The 15,748-nt window shown below is 47.2% G+C and overlaps 1 protein-coding gene across 1 annotated transcript in view; it reads left to right on the top strand.

Annotated features, from left to right (window-relative positions):
- Positions 1-936: 936 nt before the first annotated feature.
- ALDH1L2 (aldehyde dehydrogenase 1 family member L2) overlaps positions 937-15,748 on the top strand; it is a 68,163-nt gene continuing 53,351 nt past the window's right edge. The window contains exon 1 of the mRNA XM_083182288.1: positions 937-1,101. Coding sequence (XP_083038414.1) covers positions 1,054-1,101 — 48 coding nt within the window. The 5' untranslated portion in view covers positions 937-1,053. The remainder of the gene's footprint in view (positions 1,102-15,748) is intronic.

The following is a 15,748-nucleotide window of genomic DNA, read 5'->3' as shown; positions in this document are numbered from 1 at the left end:
GCTAGACCACGCCCTTATATTAAGCCACACCCCCTTTAAAAATAAACCACGCCCCCTATTTTGACGCGCAATTTTTTTCTATGACATGTTCACTTTTTGGGGGGGGGGGGGGGGGGCGCATTTTCATTCCTTTGCCCTGGGAGCTAAATTGTCTAGAAACGGCCCTGGTCTCTCTCTCTCTCTTTCTCCCTCTTTCTTCATTAACAATTTCTTATATAGCGCACACACATTCTCATCACTTTACAGAGATTATTTATGTGTATATATATATATATATATATATATATATATATATATATATAAAATGTACATATACAGTACATAAAAAATTAACATAAGATGTGTAGAATACAAAATGTAATCAGAGGCAAATACTTTCACCTCTCATGTTATTATTTCGTTATGATGCTCCCAATTGTAATGTGCAATTTAAAATACTATAAATGTTAATTTTATAATTTATAACATAATTTATTCTAAAATTTCTGCAGCATCCTGCAGAGGGTGATAACAAATAGTTACACTCATCGCAGTATATATAGATATTTATTTGCGAAAATTGGGCATGTCCCAAATATATTATATTTCATTTTCCATTTAAGATGTCATGGTTATCCTCATAGAGTAATATTGCACATTGGCACCGTACAGAGACAGACCGATATGTTCAGCATTTGTGAGAGAGACATGATGATTAACCTGTAGCCCCGCCCCTCTGTGGTTGCATCAGTCAGTGCCTAGTGGAACAGCAGCAGCATCCAAGAAATACAGGAAAGACACGGTTAGAGGTGTGCGCTGTGGGCGTGGTCTGTCAGTTGACATTACAAAGCCAGGCAAGGGGCGTGCCTATGCTACACGGAACAATAGGGCTAGTGAGTATGTGGTGCCTGTCAGAGACATTGGTGTGGGCGTGGCTATGTCAGGGGGTGTGTTCTAGGTGGATATGTTGTGAGAGTCTCGGTCTCTCGGAGAAGATCTGCAGCTGCTGCGTCTCTCTTTGCTATTGGGGTGTTATTACTGCGTGTGACGCGCTGCTGCCGGCCACTTGCAGATATGCTGTGGGTTGCCAACCAGTTCATTAGGAAGTTCTCTACTGCAACAGTGAGTAACCTGGCAGCGAGCTGGCATGGTCATCAGCTGGCACTCATTCAATAGGTTAATAATAATCCCCCTTTCTGCCATGTGGCTGTATCAGCGCTTGTCTAGTATGGAATGCTGTGATAGTGATTTACTGCAACAATACGTATAGAACACTCATCCAGTGGTCATGCGTCGTGCTGAAGTATTGGAAGCTCAGTAAGTGCGCCCCGCCGGGTGTTATGCTGGGGTGACAGACTGCTGCATGACTGACAGGAGAACTACAGCTGCCCACTGACATGATGCCTGGTTAGCCTATGTGTATCCGATTTCACGGTAGAAAGCACCTCCAGCCATCTGTAAATAAGTCTGATGGAAGTTTCCAGTTGTAGGAGCATTGGGCTATAATGTACAGCAGACCAGGCTTCCACCGTGTTCAAGGTTAGCTCTGGGTTACTCCTGTCAGTGTGCTTCCAGTAGTGGAGAGAAATAGCAAAACTAAGAAAGGAAATTATTTCCCATTATGTCCCAGGCACTCTGAGCTAAATACATACCCCTGCGCTCTTTGTGTGGCTATAGATTTATGCTAATCTATCTATTAGTTTATAATGTTGTGAATTTCTCGGGCGCTCCTAGAGGGCTGCTTGCAGGTGGACCTACAGAGTCTAACCTTTAAGACTCAGTTGAAAAGTATAGGGGAAAGAATAATGGTACTGTACACCTGACTTAGCGCCTCCCTTGTATAGACACCCAGTGAATTAATGAAATAATACTTCCATTTAAGAGGATCTGGTGTTGTAGTTCTTCTGATTTTCAGAATCGCATAAAGGTATCTTTATGGTTTGCTTGCATAAAAAGAATTTATTTGCAGGAATACAGATAACAATAAAAAGAAGGAGTAGGAACAAAAACAGGGTCACCCAGTCCTGTGGTGGAAAAGTCCTGTAGTCGGACTTGGGCCCTTATTCTGATCGGTGCGGACTTTTCCGAATTCTTTCGGATGGCGTTTTTTAGCCGTCTGCGCATGCGTGGAGAACGCGATGCGCATGTGCCACGCATGGTCTCCGTACTTGTTCTCATTAATACCGTACAGAAATGTGCACCGCAATCACTCGGGCAATATGGGTGTGTTATGGGCGTCATGCGGAATGACACAGGGGCGTAGTTTCAAAGTGGGCTAAACTGGGCGGAAACATGGGCGGACACGGGGGAGTACACATATTTGGGTAGGCGTGCATTCGGACAGCACGCCGAATGCACGCGAACAAAAAGGGTAGAAATGTGCGGTGTCCAAAAGGCTACTATTGCTTTGCGGACACCACTCGGTCATGCGCTAGGCAATCGGAACGCCGAATCAGGACGGACGCACCTCAACCAATGTCACCTGAACACAATACAATCACATACTTTACCCATTACTTGTTAATTACACGCTTCTCACTGCTACAATTGGAAGCATTGCAGCTTAAAGGGCACATTACATGCTGCACTTGTCACACACTTTTACACTGCAAATAATCCACACAACTTAATATTAATAATACTAATACACATGGCACTTCTGCATGTATCAATTAATACAGACATTTGTGGGGCCAAAATAACATTTATTAAAGACACTTTGCCAAAAATTTTAAAAACATCAAAAATAAAATGGAACCATAACAGGAATAAAAGGAAATAATATAGAATAAATAGCCACAGCAGAATCATTAGGAACACATCAGGTGGCTTCACAACAAAAGTACAGCACCAACACTTCAAGTACAGCACACAGTAATGGTAGCCGAAACAGGGCAACAGGGGAACCAAACATGACATTTGAACCGCAGGCAAATGTGGTGACCCTCGGCACGGATTTTGACACAGGATGCTGACACACACAGCTCAATGGAAGATTTGGGAAGACATAACGGTGGAGATTAATGGGGACACAAGTTCATTTGCGGGCATCTTTGCCCCTGGCAGGCTCCTTGCCACGTGCAGCAGCTCTTCGGCCTCGCCCACGGCCAGAGTCAGATGGTGGCTCACGTGGAGCACATGCTGGGGAGGGGGTGGATCTTCTTCCCCCTCTGGCAGCAGGGAGTGATGAAGTTGGTAAAGCACCAGAAGCGGGTGACATTAGGACCCTATTGGTGGTAACTAGCTCCACCATAAGTTCATTATGGCGGAGGAGGAGGTCATTTTGCCGCAGGGCTTGATCAGCCAGCACCTGCAGGCTAGCAGCAATAGATTGCTGGCTGGCACTCATAGCCTGCAGGCTCGCAGCAATACTCTGCTGGCTGGTGGTCAAACCCTGCAGCACCTCCTCGGTCCTACGCACCCGCTCCAATGCCGAGTCTCCCTGCTGCACAATACTATCTAGCACACTGCCCCACGTGGACAATTCAGCCGCGGACAATCCCGGCTGCTGCTGCACGGGCCTGCTACTGGGGCCAGGTGGCACAGACTCCACAACCTCCTCAAGAGAATCTTGACCAAGCGGTGGGGATGCTGTTGAACTAGAAATTACCAATTACCACACATTCCATGCCAAATTTAAAACAGCTACTTATGGCCTGGCAAATAATTACCTTCAAGCGTAGAAGCCATCACTTCCGCTGGGGACTCGCTGTCTATAGTGCTCACCCCCCGGACCTCCTCCACTGCTATGCAGCACTGGGCCATCTCTTCCAGGGGGTGAGCTCCAGCTTAGATGGCATGGGGCCAGCCCCAGAGGTGTGGCTGTGTTCCCACCGCTGGGTCAATTTCTTCTTGAGGTTGCCTTTGAAGTCGTGCCACCTGCAATCAAAGTGTACATATTAATACATGTAACTCCTCATGTTTGCTGTAGCACCCATTGCAATCTGAAACATAATACAACATGTGCCTACTGACAACAAACTTACATTATATTCATATTTAAACCCAACCCTTAGAAGATACAACAACAGTCCCCCTCCAATAACTATCAATTCAATGTCATGGCCAACATGTCTGTGCCTCCAAGCAACGTGAACACCCATTGACCAACTCCATCTAATATTTAATGTAAACATTACTGGACTTGTACCACTCAAATGTAACACACATCTACTTGCCTCTTCTTAACGTGCTCCGTCTGACGAACTTGTGGAGCCACTGCATTAATCTCCGCCGTTATCTCCTCCCTGATCTTCCATCTCCTTGTGTGTGTCAACTTCACCGCTGGGCACTCAATTAAATCACGTGCCCGGGTCACCAGGATGTCAAGCTCCTGCGGTTCATATGCCATGTTTCTTGTGGTTGGTTCCTCTGTTGCCCCACTGCGGCCACGGCCACGGGCACGGCCACCGGTTGCTGTACTTGAAGTGCTGGCCTGGGTACTCTGTTGGGAAGCCACCTGCTGTGTTGCCAATGATTCTGCTGATGCTGAGGATGGGCCAGCTGCCGATTGGCCTGATGTTGCTGGCCCATCTGGCTGGTCTGGGTTGAGGGGGACATAGGTGGTGTTGGCCTCCATGCGGGCCAAGAGGTTCTGCACCACCTGTTCCTCCTCTGACTCTGAGCCAGCCATGTTAGCAACAACTCTTTGCCTGTGTAGGGCAATTTTAAATAAGTTTGGAGTAATTGGCGTTAATCAGCTACAAGCTGCGTTCCATGCGGCAGCGTCACACACGGCTGCGTACGCCGTGGTGTGTGTGCGGCGCATACGCCACGCCCATAGTAGCTGTAAATCGCTTGTACAAAACATGGAGAAACATCAAACTAATATATAGGTGACCTGTTTAAAGATTTGTTGTCATGGACACATGTAACGTTATGCAATCCTAAATGCTATCTGTCAAATGTTCAGTAGTACTGTGTTTGTGTGGAGATTGACCATAAAAAGGAATTTGCACAATCCATGTTCAAATCCGGCCCAGAAGTCATGCAATACTCATCACTGATGTCATGCACAACACATGTGCTAGGCCTATAAATTGTGCATAGCAGCTAGGTGCATTTGTCTCCAGGGCAGTATTGGGCCAGGTTATAAGGTAAGCATTCTGCTGCTCCAGATTGTTGGAACAGCACAGTCTTGTTAGCATTACAGAAACATGTTAGCTGGCCACCATTTAACTGACATATGTTAAACGTTTGTGGCACCATATAATGGTGAACTACATGTCCCAGCATTATGGGATTTGTTTCTATGTAGTTATTGAGCAGGTGAGCACACCTGTAATACTGTACTTACTTTGTGTTTAGTTGTTACATGTTTACAATAAATGTGTCTTTAACAAGGTGTGTGGTGTGGTTAGATAATTCAATCTTCTTTCTAGAATACTATGGATCTGTGGGACTACACTGGGCGCCCCTGTATTGTACGTATAGTTGCATTAAATGTGTCAAATTTTGAAGTATCACCAATCTTGCCATAGGTGTATCCTTATTTTGTTACCTTTTTTGTAGCTAGCTGAAGGGGTCATGCGCTACATGGCACACCGGCTAAGGTCACTTGCGGCTCACCCCACTCGTCGCCCAAGGAGGCCAGGACGTGCTAGAATCTTCCGCACACGGGTGACACTCTTTGGGATGCCCGATGATGAGGTACTTACTAGGTACAGGTTACCCCCACATGTTATTCTAGATATACTCTCTTTAATTGAGAGTGATCTAGAACCTCTTCATGGGATCACGACAGCAATTCCGCCTCACACACAGCTGCTGGCGGTGTTGCATTTCTGCGCCTCAGGATCTTTCCAACAAGTAGTGGCAGTACTTGCTGGAATATCTCAGCCGGCTTTCTGCCGAATCCTGAGGCGTGTGATGTCAGCCATGTATAGGCGCAAGGGGCACTTCGTGGCCATGTCTTTTGCCCAAGAAACCCTTCACGGAAGCCAGCAGGCATTCCATCAAATTGCTGGCTTCCCTAATGTGAAAGGGGCTGTGGATGGCACCCATGTACCATTTGTGCCTCCATCTCGAAGTGAGAAGATATATAGGAACCGAAAATTGTTCCACTCACTGAACGTGATGGTGGTATGTGGCCCATCCATGGAAATTCTCTCCTTCAACTCGAAGTCTCCAAGAGCTTGAAGGCCGTGATGCGTGGGTTTTGGGTGACTCCGGTTACCCATGTACCCATGTACGCCCTGGCTACTTACGCCGTACAGCTCCCCAACACCAGGTCCACAGGAGGCATTCAATAGGGCGCATGTTGCCACACATAAATGCATACAGTAAGTAATGCGAAGTACAGCTAAGCGATGCCAACCTATAGCACGCGTTGCTTGGCGGTGCGATGTTATCGCAGATGTTTGGGCGCATACACAACGTCCATGTCAATATGGATAATAAAGTTTATACCAAATAGTGAAGTTACCAACCAATCACACGACAGGATGTATTTTCATGTGCCATTGCTAAAATGGCTGCCTACCAGCGTGCAGAACCTTTCTCCACTGCGGAGCTACTGGCGCTGGTGGGAGTTATGGAGCGCAGACTGGGGCAGGCAGGCCCCTTCATAAGTAACCGGGACAAGCGCCGGGCATATGTTGCGGCCCGGCGCCGCATATTCGCCCGCACTCATGTGCGGAGGACCATCGCCCAACTGGAGAGGCGATGGTCCGACCTGCGGAGGCGGGAGCCAGAGCGTCTGCAGGCTCTGAGGCGGCGTCTGCAACGCTGTAAGTATTTTCGCCAAATACATATAAATGACAGTGGCCAGGATTCGGTCTGCTTCAAAAGTGTTAAAATGGAGAGTAACAAACAGGCAGCCAATCAGCTCCTACCTGGCATTTTACAACTACAGTCTGTGACATGACAGGAAGGATATGATTGGCTGCGTGTTTATCACTCTACATTGTATCACTTTTGAAGGCTAGTGCATCTAGGCCAGTGAGTGTTTGCATTTTCACATTATTTAATATTAATATTACATGAGGTCAATTGGGTGTTGATGACATAGAAAAGCCATATACTATATGTGTAATATATAACACATATATAATGTGGTTATGATATGTACTTGTTAGAGTAATTTCAATGTCAAATGACACTCACCCATTTTGTTTGTTTAACCCACAGCGCGGGAGAGAGCCGAACAGGCACGTCAGGAGGCCCAGGAGGTGGGCAGTGAGGAGGCCAGACAGGAGGTGGCCAGTGAGGAGGCCAGACAGGAGGTGGCCATTGAGGTGGTGACGGAGGAGGACACGGAGGAGGCCCAGGAGGTGTCCCAGGAGGTCGAAGTGGAGGAGGAGGAGGTGCCCCTACCCCTCCACGATGTGACACCACCTCCCAATGATGAGGATGAAGACCTGGTGGAGCTGCCTGGCAGGGGTAAGTAGACCTAATGCTTCATTACTGAGTTAGGTACAGTTTGTTATGTCGCACAGCTGATTCAATTTTCCTATAATATAGTAAAGAGTAGTCCCAAAAAATGGGAAAGAACAGACACCCTTTGGCCTTATAGGGCCATCCTGCAAACGTGCAATCTGGATGCTCATGTAGGTGATGAGTGTTTATTTATGGAGGCTCTTTGTATAGAAGCAACAATAAAACATCAATGGATTATGGGCAGGCCTGATTTATACTGGAGCCCCAAGTGGGCAGTTTGCATGGGCACCCCTCTAGCCAGTGTGCCCGTGTTGTTGTCATGTATTTTTGAAAGGTATTATGTATGATGGATTGACCTTAGAAATTGTTTGGTGTATGGAAGCGGATTAGTGCTGCACTTTCACCTATCTGGCAAATGTGACAAGGAATCATGAAGTAATGGGAAGAGGGAGTAGCCTAGCATTTTCCTGTGGTATCTATTCTATCTATTCTATCTATTCTATCTATCTATCATGCAGTTTAGCGATTAAGCAGTAACATGCAGGTATATATGTATGGGTAAATGTGCCATGTTGTAGTGGGTGTATGTTTTGAGTTGAGTGAGGAGTCTTTGGCCAGGACAACTGTGAGTGATCCTCAAGTGTGGTTGTGTTTTTGATATATAGATTGTGAAATGTATATGTCACACAAGTGTGTGTGTGTGGTGGCAGCATCATGATCATATATTTGATGACATTACATACAAGAGTGGCTAAGGCTTTTTTTGTATGTATGATTTATCATGGTGTAGGTACTTAGGATTGACTGTACAAGGTGTACGTGAGTAGCATAATTAATGTTGTACCCCCTTTCTCATGCACACAGATTACCAGGAGCCAGCCCAGGGAGTTCGAGGGGCTCTCATGAGCTTACGGGAGGACCTGAGGCGGATGACCGCTCATGTGGAGGACCTCTGTGTCCTGCTGCTGGACTGATGTTGGTCCATTTTGTTTAAATTTTATAATAAAAGTTAGCCGTTATTTAAGAAGTTGTCTGTGTGTTATTTTAGTATTTAACATTAAAAGTATAAATAGCATTTAAAACACAAACATGTGGATGTTTAGATATGTACACAGCAAAAGGGTAGATGTCATTTTTATCGCCATAGGGAATGTTAGGATTAATGTATAGTGCTTGTAAGTGTTTAAGGATCAATTAGCTAAATAACAGATGACCAGGAGCAACAATCTGTTCTCAAAGTGGTTTGATAATTGCCTAAGTGTGTCATGTGATCTATTTGGAAAATCAGATAACAGTAGTCTGGTTTTTTGCGTAAGTACACCGCATCTGTGCATAGTGGCCGGTTCGCGTCCGTTCTGACGCGGGAAGGCCGTGCATATGCGGTCAGACCGTGCAGAATCGGAGTGTTTGCCCCGCACACGCATGGTTTGTATGTCGTCCGTAAACACGCCCTGTTCTTAAAGAGTGAGTCCGTCCGAATGCGGAGGACACGTGGGCGTTTCTACGGACGAAGGCCGCACGCCGCCGAACAGCGTGGCGTGCGGACCGCACCGTAAGAATTCGGGAATATCCGCACCGATCAGAATAAAGCCCTTGATCCGGACAAGAACCGACGCTGGAAATAACAGCCACCACAGGACCCTGCTTTTGTTCCTACACCCTATTTTTATTGTTATCTGTATTCCTGCAAATAAATTATTGGTACTTGTTTCCTAGCACGGCCACAACGATCATAATCGCGGGCATCGGGGGTAAAATCGGGGCCATCGCGGGCATCGCATGCACTAAAAAATCGGGTGCGATGGGCCAGACGCGATGCCCGCGATTTCCCCATAGAGAACAATGTTAAATGCCTCAATTTACCCGCGATGACCCCGATTTCCCATAGGAAACAATGTGAAATGGATCAATTTACCCAAATTATCATAGGGAACAATGGTAAATGGGCCAAAAACACCCCTGAACATCAAAATGTCCCCCCAAAAGTACTAGACGCCATCCCGCGATCAACGTGAACCCGAAGCGTGGCGAGCGCAGCGAGCCCGCGAGGGGCGGCGGTACGCGTCCTCCTACCTTTTCATACCCCCACTATCCACGTCGGCGTGGAGTTGAGAACAGAATAGTGTGGCGAGCGCAGCGAGCCACCGAGCCCGAAGCGTGGCGAGCGGACGCAGATACCTTCACAGTTATACGCGTCCCCTCGCGGGCTTCCCAGGTGTCCATGGCGACGCGGACACCTGTGAAGCCCGCGAAGGGACGCGTTTACCTGTGAAGGTATCCGCGTCCGCTCGCCACACTTCGGGCTCGGTGGCTCGCTGCGCTCGCCACACTATTCTATTCTCAACTCCACGCCGACGTGGATAGTGGGGGTATGAAAAGGTCGGAGGACGCGTACCGCCGCCCCTCGCGGGCTCGCTGCGCTCGCCACGCTTCGGGTTCACGTTGATCGCGGGGTGGCGTAAACTACTTTTGGGGGTACATTTCACTGGTCAGGTTTTTTTTGGGGGGTTTCTGGCCCATTTACCATTCTTCCCTATGATGATTTGGGTAAATTGACCCATTTAACATTGTTTCCTATGGGAAATCGCGGCCATCGCGTGTGGACCATTTAAGCATTTTTAGCCGCACACGACGCGACCGACCCGATTTTCACTGTTTTCAATGCATTTCAATGGAAAAATCGGGGGCATCGCGTCGGTCGCGTCGCAGGCCACTAAAAATTACCCCCGATGGCCGCGATTGTGGCCGTGCTAGGAAACAAGTACCAAATTATTTTTATGCAAGCAAACCATAAAGATACCTTTATGCGATTCTGAAAATCAGAAGAACTACAACACCAGATCCTCTTAAAAGGAAGTATTATTGGTACTTGTTTCCTAGAACGGCCACAATCGCGGGCATCGTGTACCTTAAAGTTAAGGTACACGATGCCCGCGATGGATCCGATTTCCTTTGAAATCAGGTCCATTTTGCCGGCAAAGGCAAAATCGGGGGCATCGTATCGGTCGCATGCATTAACATGGCCCCCGACGCGATGCCCGCGATTTTGCCATAGGCTTCAATGTTAAAATATTTTTAACATTGAAATCGGGAGCATCGCGTCGGTCTTGTGCCATTATAATGGCACAAGATGAGATGGACTTGATTAAGTCCATCTCACATAGGAAACAATGTGAAATGGGCCAATATGACCCATTTCACATTGTATATGGCCCCGTCGCCACCCCACGATTGACGCCAACCTGAAGCGTGGCGAGCGGCGGCGGTGCACGTCCTCCGACCTTTTCATACCCCTACTATCCACGTCGGCGTGGAGTTGAGAATATAAAGGCCCTTATTCTGCATCGTGCGGTACAGCCCGCGTGCGGCCGTACCGCCGATGTTTTTAGTCTGCACATGCGCAGAGGTCAATCTGCGCATGTGCAGCCCCATTCGCCGCAGACGTATTTCGTCCGCCGCAAAGGGAGCGTATAGGGGCGTGAGGGGCTTCATACCCTCATTTCCCTATGTATACGCCCCGCGTTTCATGGGCGTTCCCATGCAAACGCGGGGCGTATGCATGCTAATGAGGGTATGACGCCACTGATGGGGGCGGAAAGCTGACGTCGCCGGATGTCAGCTCTCAGCCCCCATACAAGCTAACACACACGGACGATTGTCCGTGTGGTCTCAGCTTGCGGGAGCTGCTGTGGCGTGCGGCCCTGCCTTCGATGGTCGACGACCATCGAATGCAGGGGGCAGCTCCCACCATGGTGGAGGCGTACGCCCCACCATTTTTATGCGGATCGCCAGCCGTCCGTGTACGGACGGCCGTGGCGATCCGTCTCGTGGGCGGGGATTGGTTTGTGCGGCCAGAGCACCGTGTGCGGCTCTGGCCGCACCAACCAGAATAAGGGCCAAAGTGTGGCGAGCGCAGCGAGCGTGTCGAGCACAGCGAGCCCCGCGAGGGGATGCGTATACCTGTGAAGTTATACGCGTCCCCTCGCGGGGCGCGCTGCGCTCGCCACGCTTCGGGCTCGGTGGCTCGCTGCGCTCGCCACACTTTATATTCTCAACTCCATGCCGACGTGTATAGTAGGCATATGAAAAGGTCGGAGGATGCGCACCGCCGCCCCTTGCGGGCTCGCTGCGCTCGCCACGCTTCGGGTTGGCGTCAATCGTGGGGTGGCGTTCAGGGGGTAAAATTGGGGGTCTGGGGAATAGTTTACATTGAATCCAATGTAAAATAGGGTCCCAGGGACTCTATTCACATTTGATTCAATGTAAAAATCGGGTCGATCGCGTCGGTCGTATCGCATGCGATTTGGTCGCATGCGATGCGACCGATGCGATTTTTCCGACACGATCACCCCGATGCAAATCGGTGTGGCCGTGCTAGGAAACAAGTACCGTATTATTTTATTAATTCACTGGGTGTCTATACAAGGGAGGCGCTAATTCAGGTGTACCATTATTCTTTTATCTATCTATCTATCTATCTATCTATCTATTACACACACACATTTATTATGTTGTTATTTTACACGCAATTAATAAAAATTCCCTTTTCAACCCCAATACAACCGCATGACCAGTTGTAGTCATTGCTTGCAGCCCTGATTCCACTTGCGGGATTTTTTAGGGGAAGATTCAGATCACAATATAAAAATGAAATCAGACAGTGGTGTTTATGCAGCCCAAAACATTATGGTACCCTATGGCTGGCCACTCAACATTGCGCAAAAACGTCATCATCTTCCTCATCCAATCCTATGTAACTATAATGTATGCATACACTGCTCTTACTGCATGATATCAAGAGCAGCAAAGGGTCTGCAGATTTTAGGGCGACAGTTATTAGGTCATAAAAAAGGTAGACATACGCGAGTGGCCGCCGTACACTTATATGGTGTCCCTGTTGACCTACAGTATGTTGGCGAAGGCACAAAAGCCGGAAAAAAAAACAAGGCAACCGTTTTCATGTCGACATTTTGCATGTCGATCATTTGCTAGTGTTGAACTTTTGAACATGTGGTCCTAATGCATGTCAACCTTTCATGTGACTGACAATGTAAAACTTGTCAACCTAATGATCCATACCCCAGAAAAGTAGAGGAACTATGTTGGTCAGGAGGGCTGAATAAAACCCCGAGGGCCACTTGTTACTTATTAGTGCACCAACCGCCCAGATATAAGAAGCTTGCACCTCTTGTAATCTGTCTGTCTCCCCTTCCTACTAGATTGTAAGCTCCTCCGAGTAGGGCCCTCTTCCCTCCTGTTGTCAAAGCCCACTTCTCTTCACATTTCACTCACAGCTTTCCTTTACTCCAACACTCAGTGACCATCTTCATACTCATCTCCATCATTGGCCTCAAGCCTCTAGTTGTATGTTGATTGGGTCCTCACTACTTACATTTAAGCTGTAATGTGTATTGAACTGTGGTGCTCTTTATTTGTACTGTATTTTTGTTATTTATTCAATGTTATGCCAAGTTTTGTCTCCCTGTATTGTTCCTTTGTACGGCGCTGCGAAACACTTGTGGCGCCTTATAAATAAAATTATAATAATAATAATAATCAGAGCTTACAGTCCAGTAGTTCCCAAATATCTTGAATCACGGTGCCCAGCCTAGATTATCATAATTTTTCTCACTGTGCCTTGGGCCAAAAGTTTCTTATTGAAAATATTCATCAAACATTATTAAATGAATTGTGTTGTCATCTTTAGGGTCAGCTATGTGGTGGTAGTGGTCAACAGGATTGTGCTTCCACGTATTTTATAATTGGCAGCCATCAGCACTGGTTTTGCTTACCTCACGGACCATAAGCAATTAACTTGATCCTGGACCACCAGTCTATGGTAGTGCTTTGCTGCACCCCAGGGTGCCATGGCACTGAGAGTGGGAACAACTTGTCTAGAGATTAAAATATAGACATATGCAAACAGTGATACTTGAATAAAAACACAGTGGATTACACACATAGTGCCAGATGTACCAAGCTTCAAACAGTGATAAAATATAGAGTGATAAACAACCAGCCAATCAGGTCCTTAGTGTATTTTTTTCAAACCCAGCCTGTAACATGGTAGTTAGGAGCTGATTGGCTGGTTGTTTATCACTATTTTATCCAGGGTTGCTGACTTTTGGGCTGCCCTCCTAGAGAGGGCAGCCAGTACCAGGAAGTAGGGGGCGGGCCCGACCAGTGTGATGAGAAAGGGGGCAGAGGCGGATCTCAGCAAAGAAACATGTCAGTTCAGTACAATATCAATACTCTCACCGTTGCTCGTGCCACTTCTCCCGCTGCTCCTGCTCTCCATACTGCTGCCACTGTCACTGTGTAATGAGAAGCTGCTGTATGCTGCATCCAGCACTACCCACAGAGCCCCGGGGTGGCTGACATTTACATAATAGGTCAGCGACGTCATGACGTCGTGCTTCATGACTTGCGCATGCAAGTTTTCAGCACGCAGGCTGAAAATCCGGGAGGATCCTGGGTATATCCATGAGACCGGGAGAATGAGTAAAAAAGCGGGAGACTCCCACAAAATCCTGGAGGGTAGGCAACCCTGATTTTATAACGTTTGAAGCTTGAAACATCTGGCCCATAAAGTGTAACACTGATTGTGCTATGCATGACATTTGGGTATAATAGATCTTTTAGAATCCAATACAAAATCTTCTCTCCATAGAATTTTAGTCCTCACTTTTAATATTTTTTTTTTCTTCATTATCCTTGTCTCCCATTATTAGCAGGGATCTCCATACAGATAGCTACAAGATTTAGCGATATCTTGTCCTCTGTGAGTACACGTGTTGGCACAGGTGCATGTAATATGACGGCCGCTCCCAGCTCGCACCTTGTGATTAGTTCCTTTCCTTAGGCCAGTGGTTCCCAAACTTTTTGGACTCACGGCACCCCAAGAGTATCAGAATATTTTTCAGGGCACCCAAAAGTTTGTTACCAAGAATAAAAAAAATAATAATTACTGTAAATTAAGTAAGTTGTGCTTAAATGTCATCCTTACAGTAGGTCCAGTTACAGTATGTGGTAAGGAACATGATTCACTTCTGTTTATACGCATACAGTATTTTATACTTGAAAGCCACAAGCACTGATTTTGCCCATTACATTGACCATAAACAATTTGAATTGGTTCTGGCCACCAACCTGAGGCACCCCTGCAAGTGCTCTGAGGCACCCCTGGGAGCCTAGGCGCACAGTTTGGGAACCACTGCCTTAGGCTGTTACATTACCTACAGTATGTACCGTATCTGGTGCAGATATCAAGCCATACAGAATAATGGGTACTTGTTTCCTAGTGTTACCATACATGGCGCCCCCGATTTTAATCTTATGCCATCGTTTTGATCGCATTGCATGCGACCAGATCGCATGCAATGCGATCAAAACGATGATTACATTGTACATGCACCCTGATGGGTGATTACTATGTTATATGCACCCCCATTGTTAACGCCACCGCCACTATGAACGCCAACCCGAAGCGTGGCGAGCGGTGACGGTACGCATCCTCCAACCTTTTTATACCCCCACTATCCACGTTGGCGTGGAGTTGATTTTATATAGTATGGCGAGGGGACGCGGATAACTTCACATGTATTCCACGTACCCTCACGGGGCTCGCTGTGCTCGCCACGCTTCGGGCTCGGTGCCTCGCTGTGCTCGCCACACTATATAAAATGAGCTCCACGCCGAAGGGGATAGTGGGGGTATGAAAAGGTCGGAGGACGCGTACCGCCGCCCCTCGCGGGCACGGGTTGGCGTCGATAGTGGGGGTGGCGTTAACAATGGGGGTGCATTTAACATAGTAATCACCCATCAGGGTGCCTGTACAATTAGAAATTGCATTGCATGCCAATGTAATGGCATGCGATGCGATATTAAAATTGTACAGTGCGGCTCTTAGGACCCGAAAATCGGGTCCCATCGCATACCATTAATTAAGGTATGCGATGGGCGCCGTGCTAGGAAACAAGTACAGAATAATGTGCCGGATTCAGACTTGGTTGCAACATTGTCGTCCCCATTGTAATGAGTTGATCGCAGTTTAAGTGTTCATGCACATGCAATGGCGTGTGCACACCTGTGCAGATCTTCAAAAATCTCAATCTGTGATTTTTGGACATCTGCGCTTGGGTCTGAATTAGGCCCAATATACGTGACTTTATAACTCCCTCAGCCATTGCACTGAACACTAGTATGTTACTTACCAGAGCTTTTATGGTTATTTATTTGAACAAAGCAAACTACAAATAGGTCTTTGCAATGTTTGAGTGGATGGAGTAAATACCCATGGAATAAATACTGCACCTATTGTGATAAAACTTACCAAACTGTGGACTAGTGCATAGTGACTCTTACACAATTATTATGGGGCAGACATGGCAAA

Source organism: Crinia signifera, chromosome 4 (genome assembly GCF_055691185.1).
Source record: "Crinia signifera chromosome 4, ASM5569118v1, whole genome shotgun sequence".
Classification (NCBI taxonomy): domain Eukaryota; kingdom Metazoa; phylum Chordata; class Amphibia; order Anura; family Myobatrachidae; genus Crinia; species Crinia signifera.
Note: the sequence above shows the minus strand (reverse complement) of the source record. Positions and strands in the feature narration are given on the sequence as shown.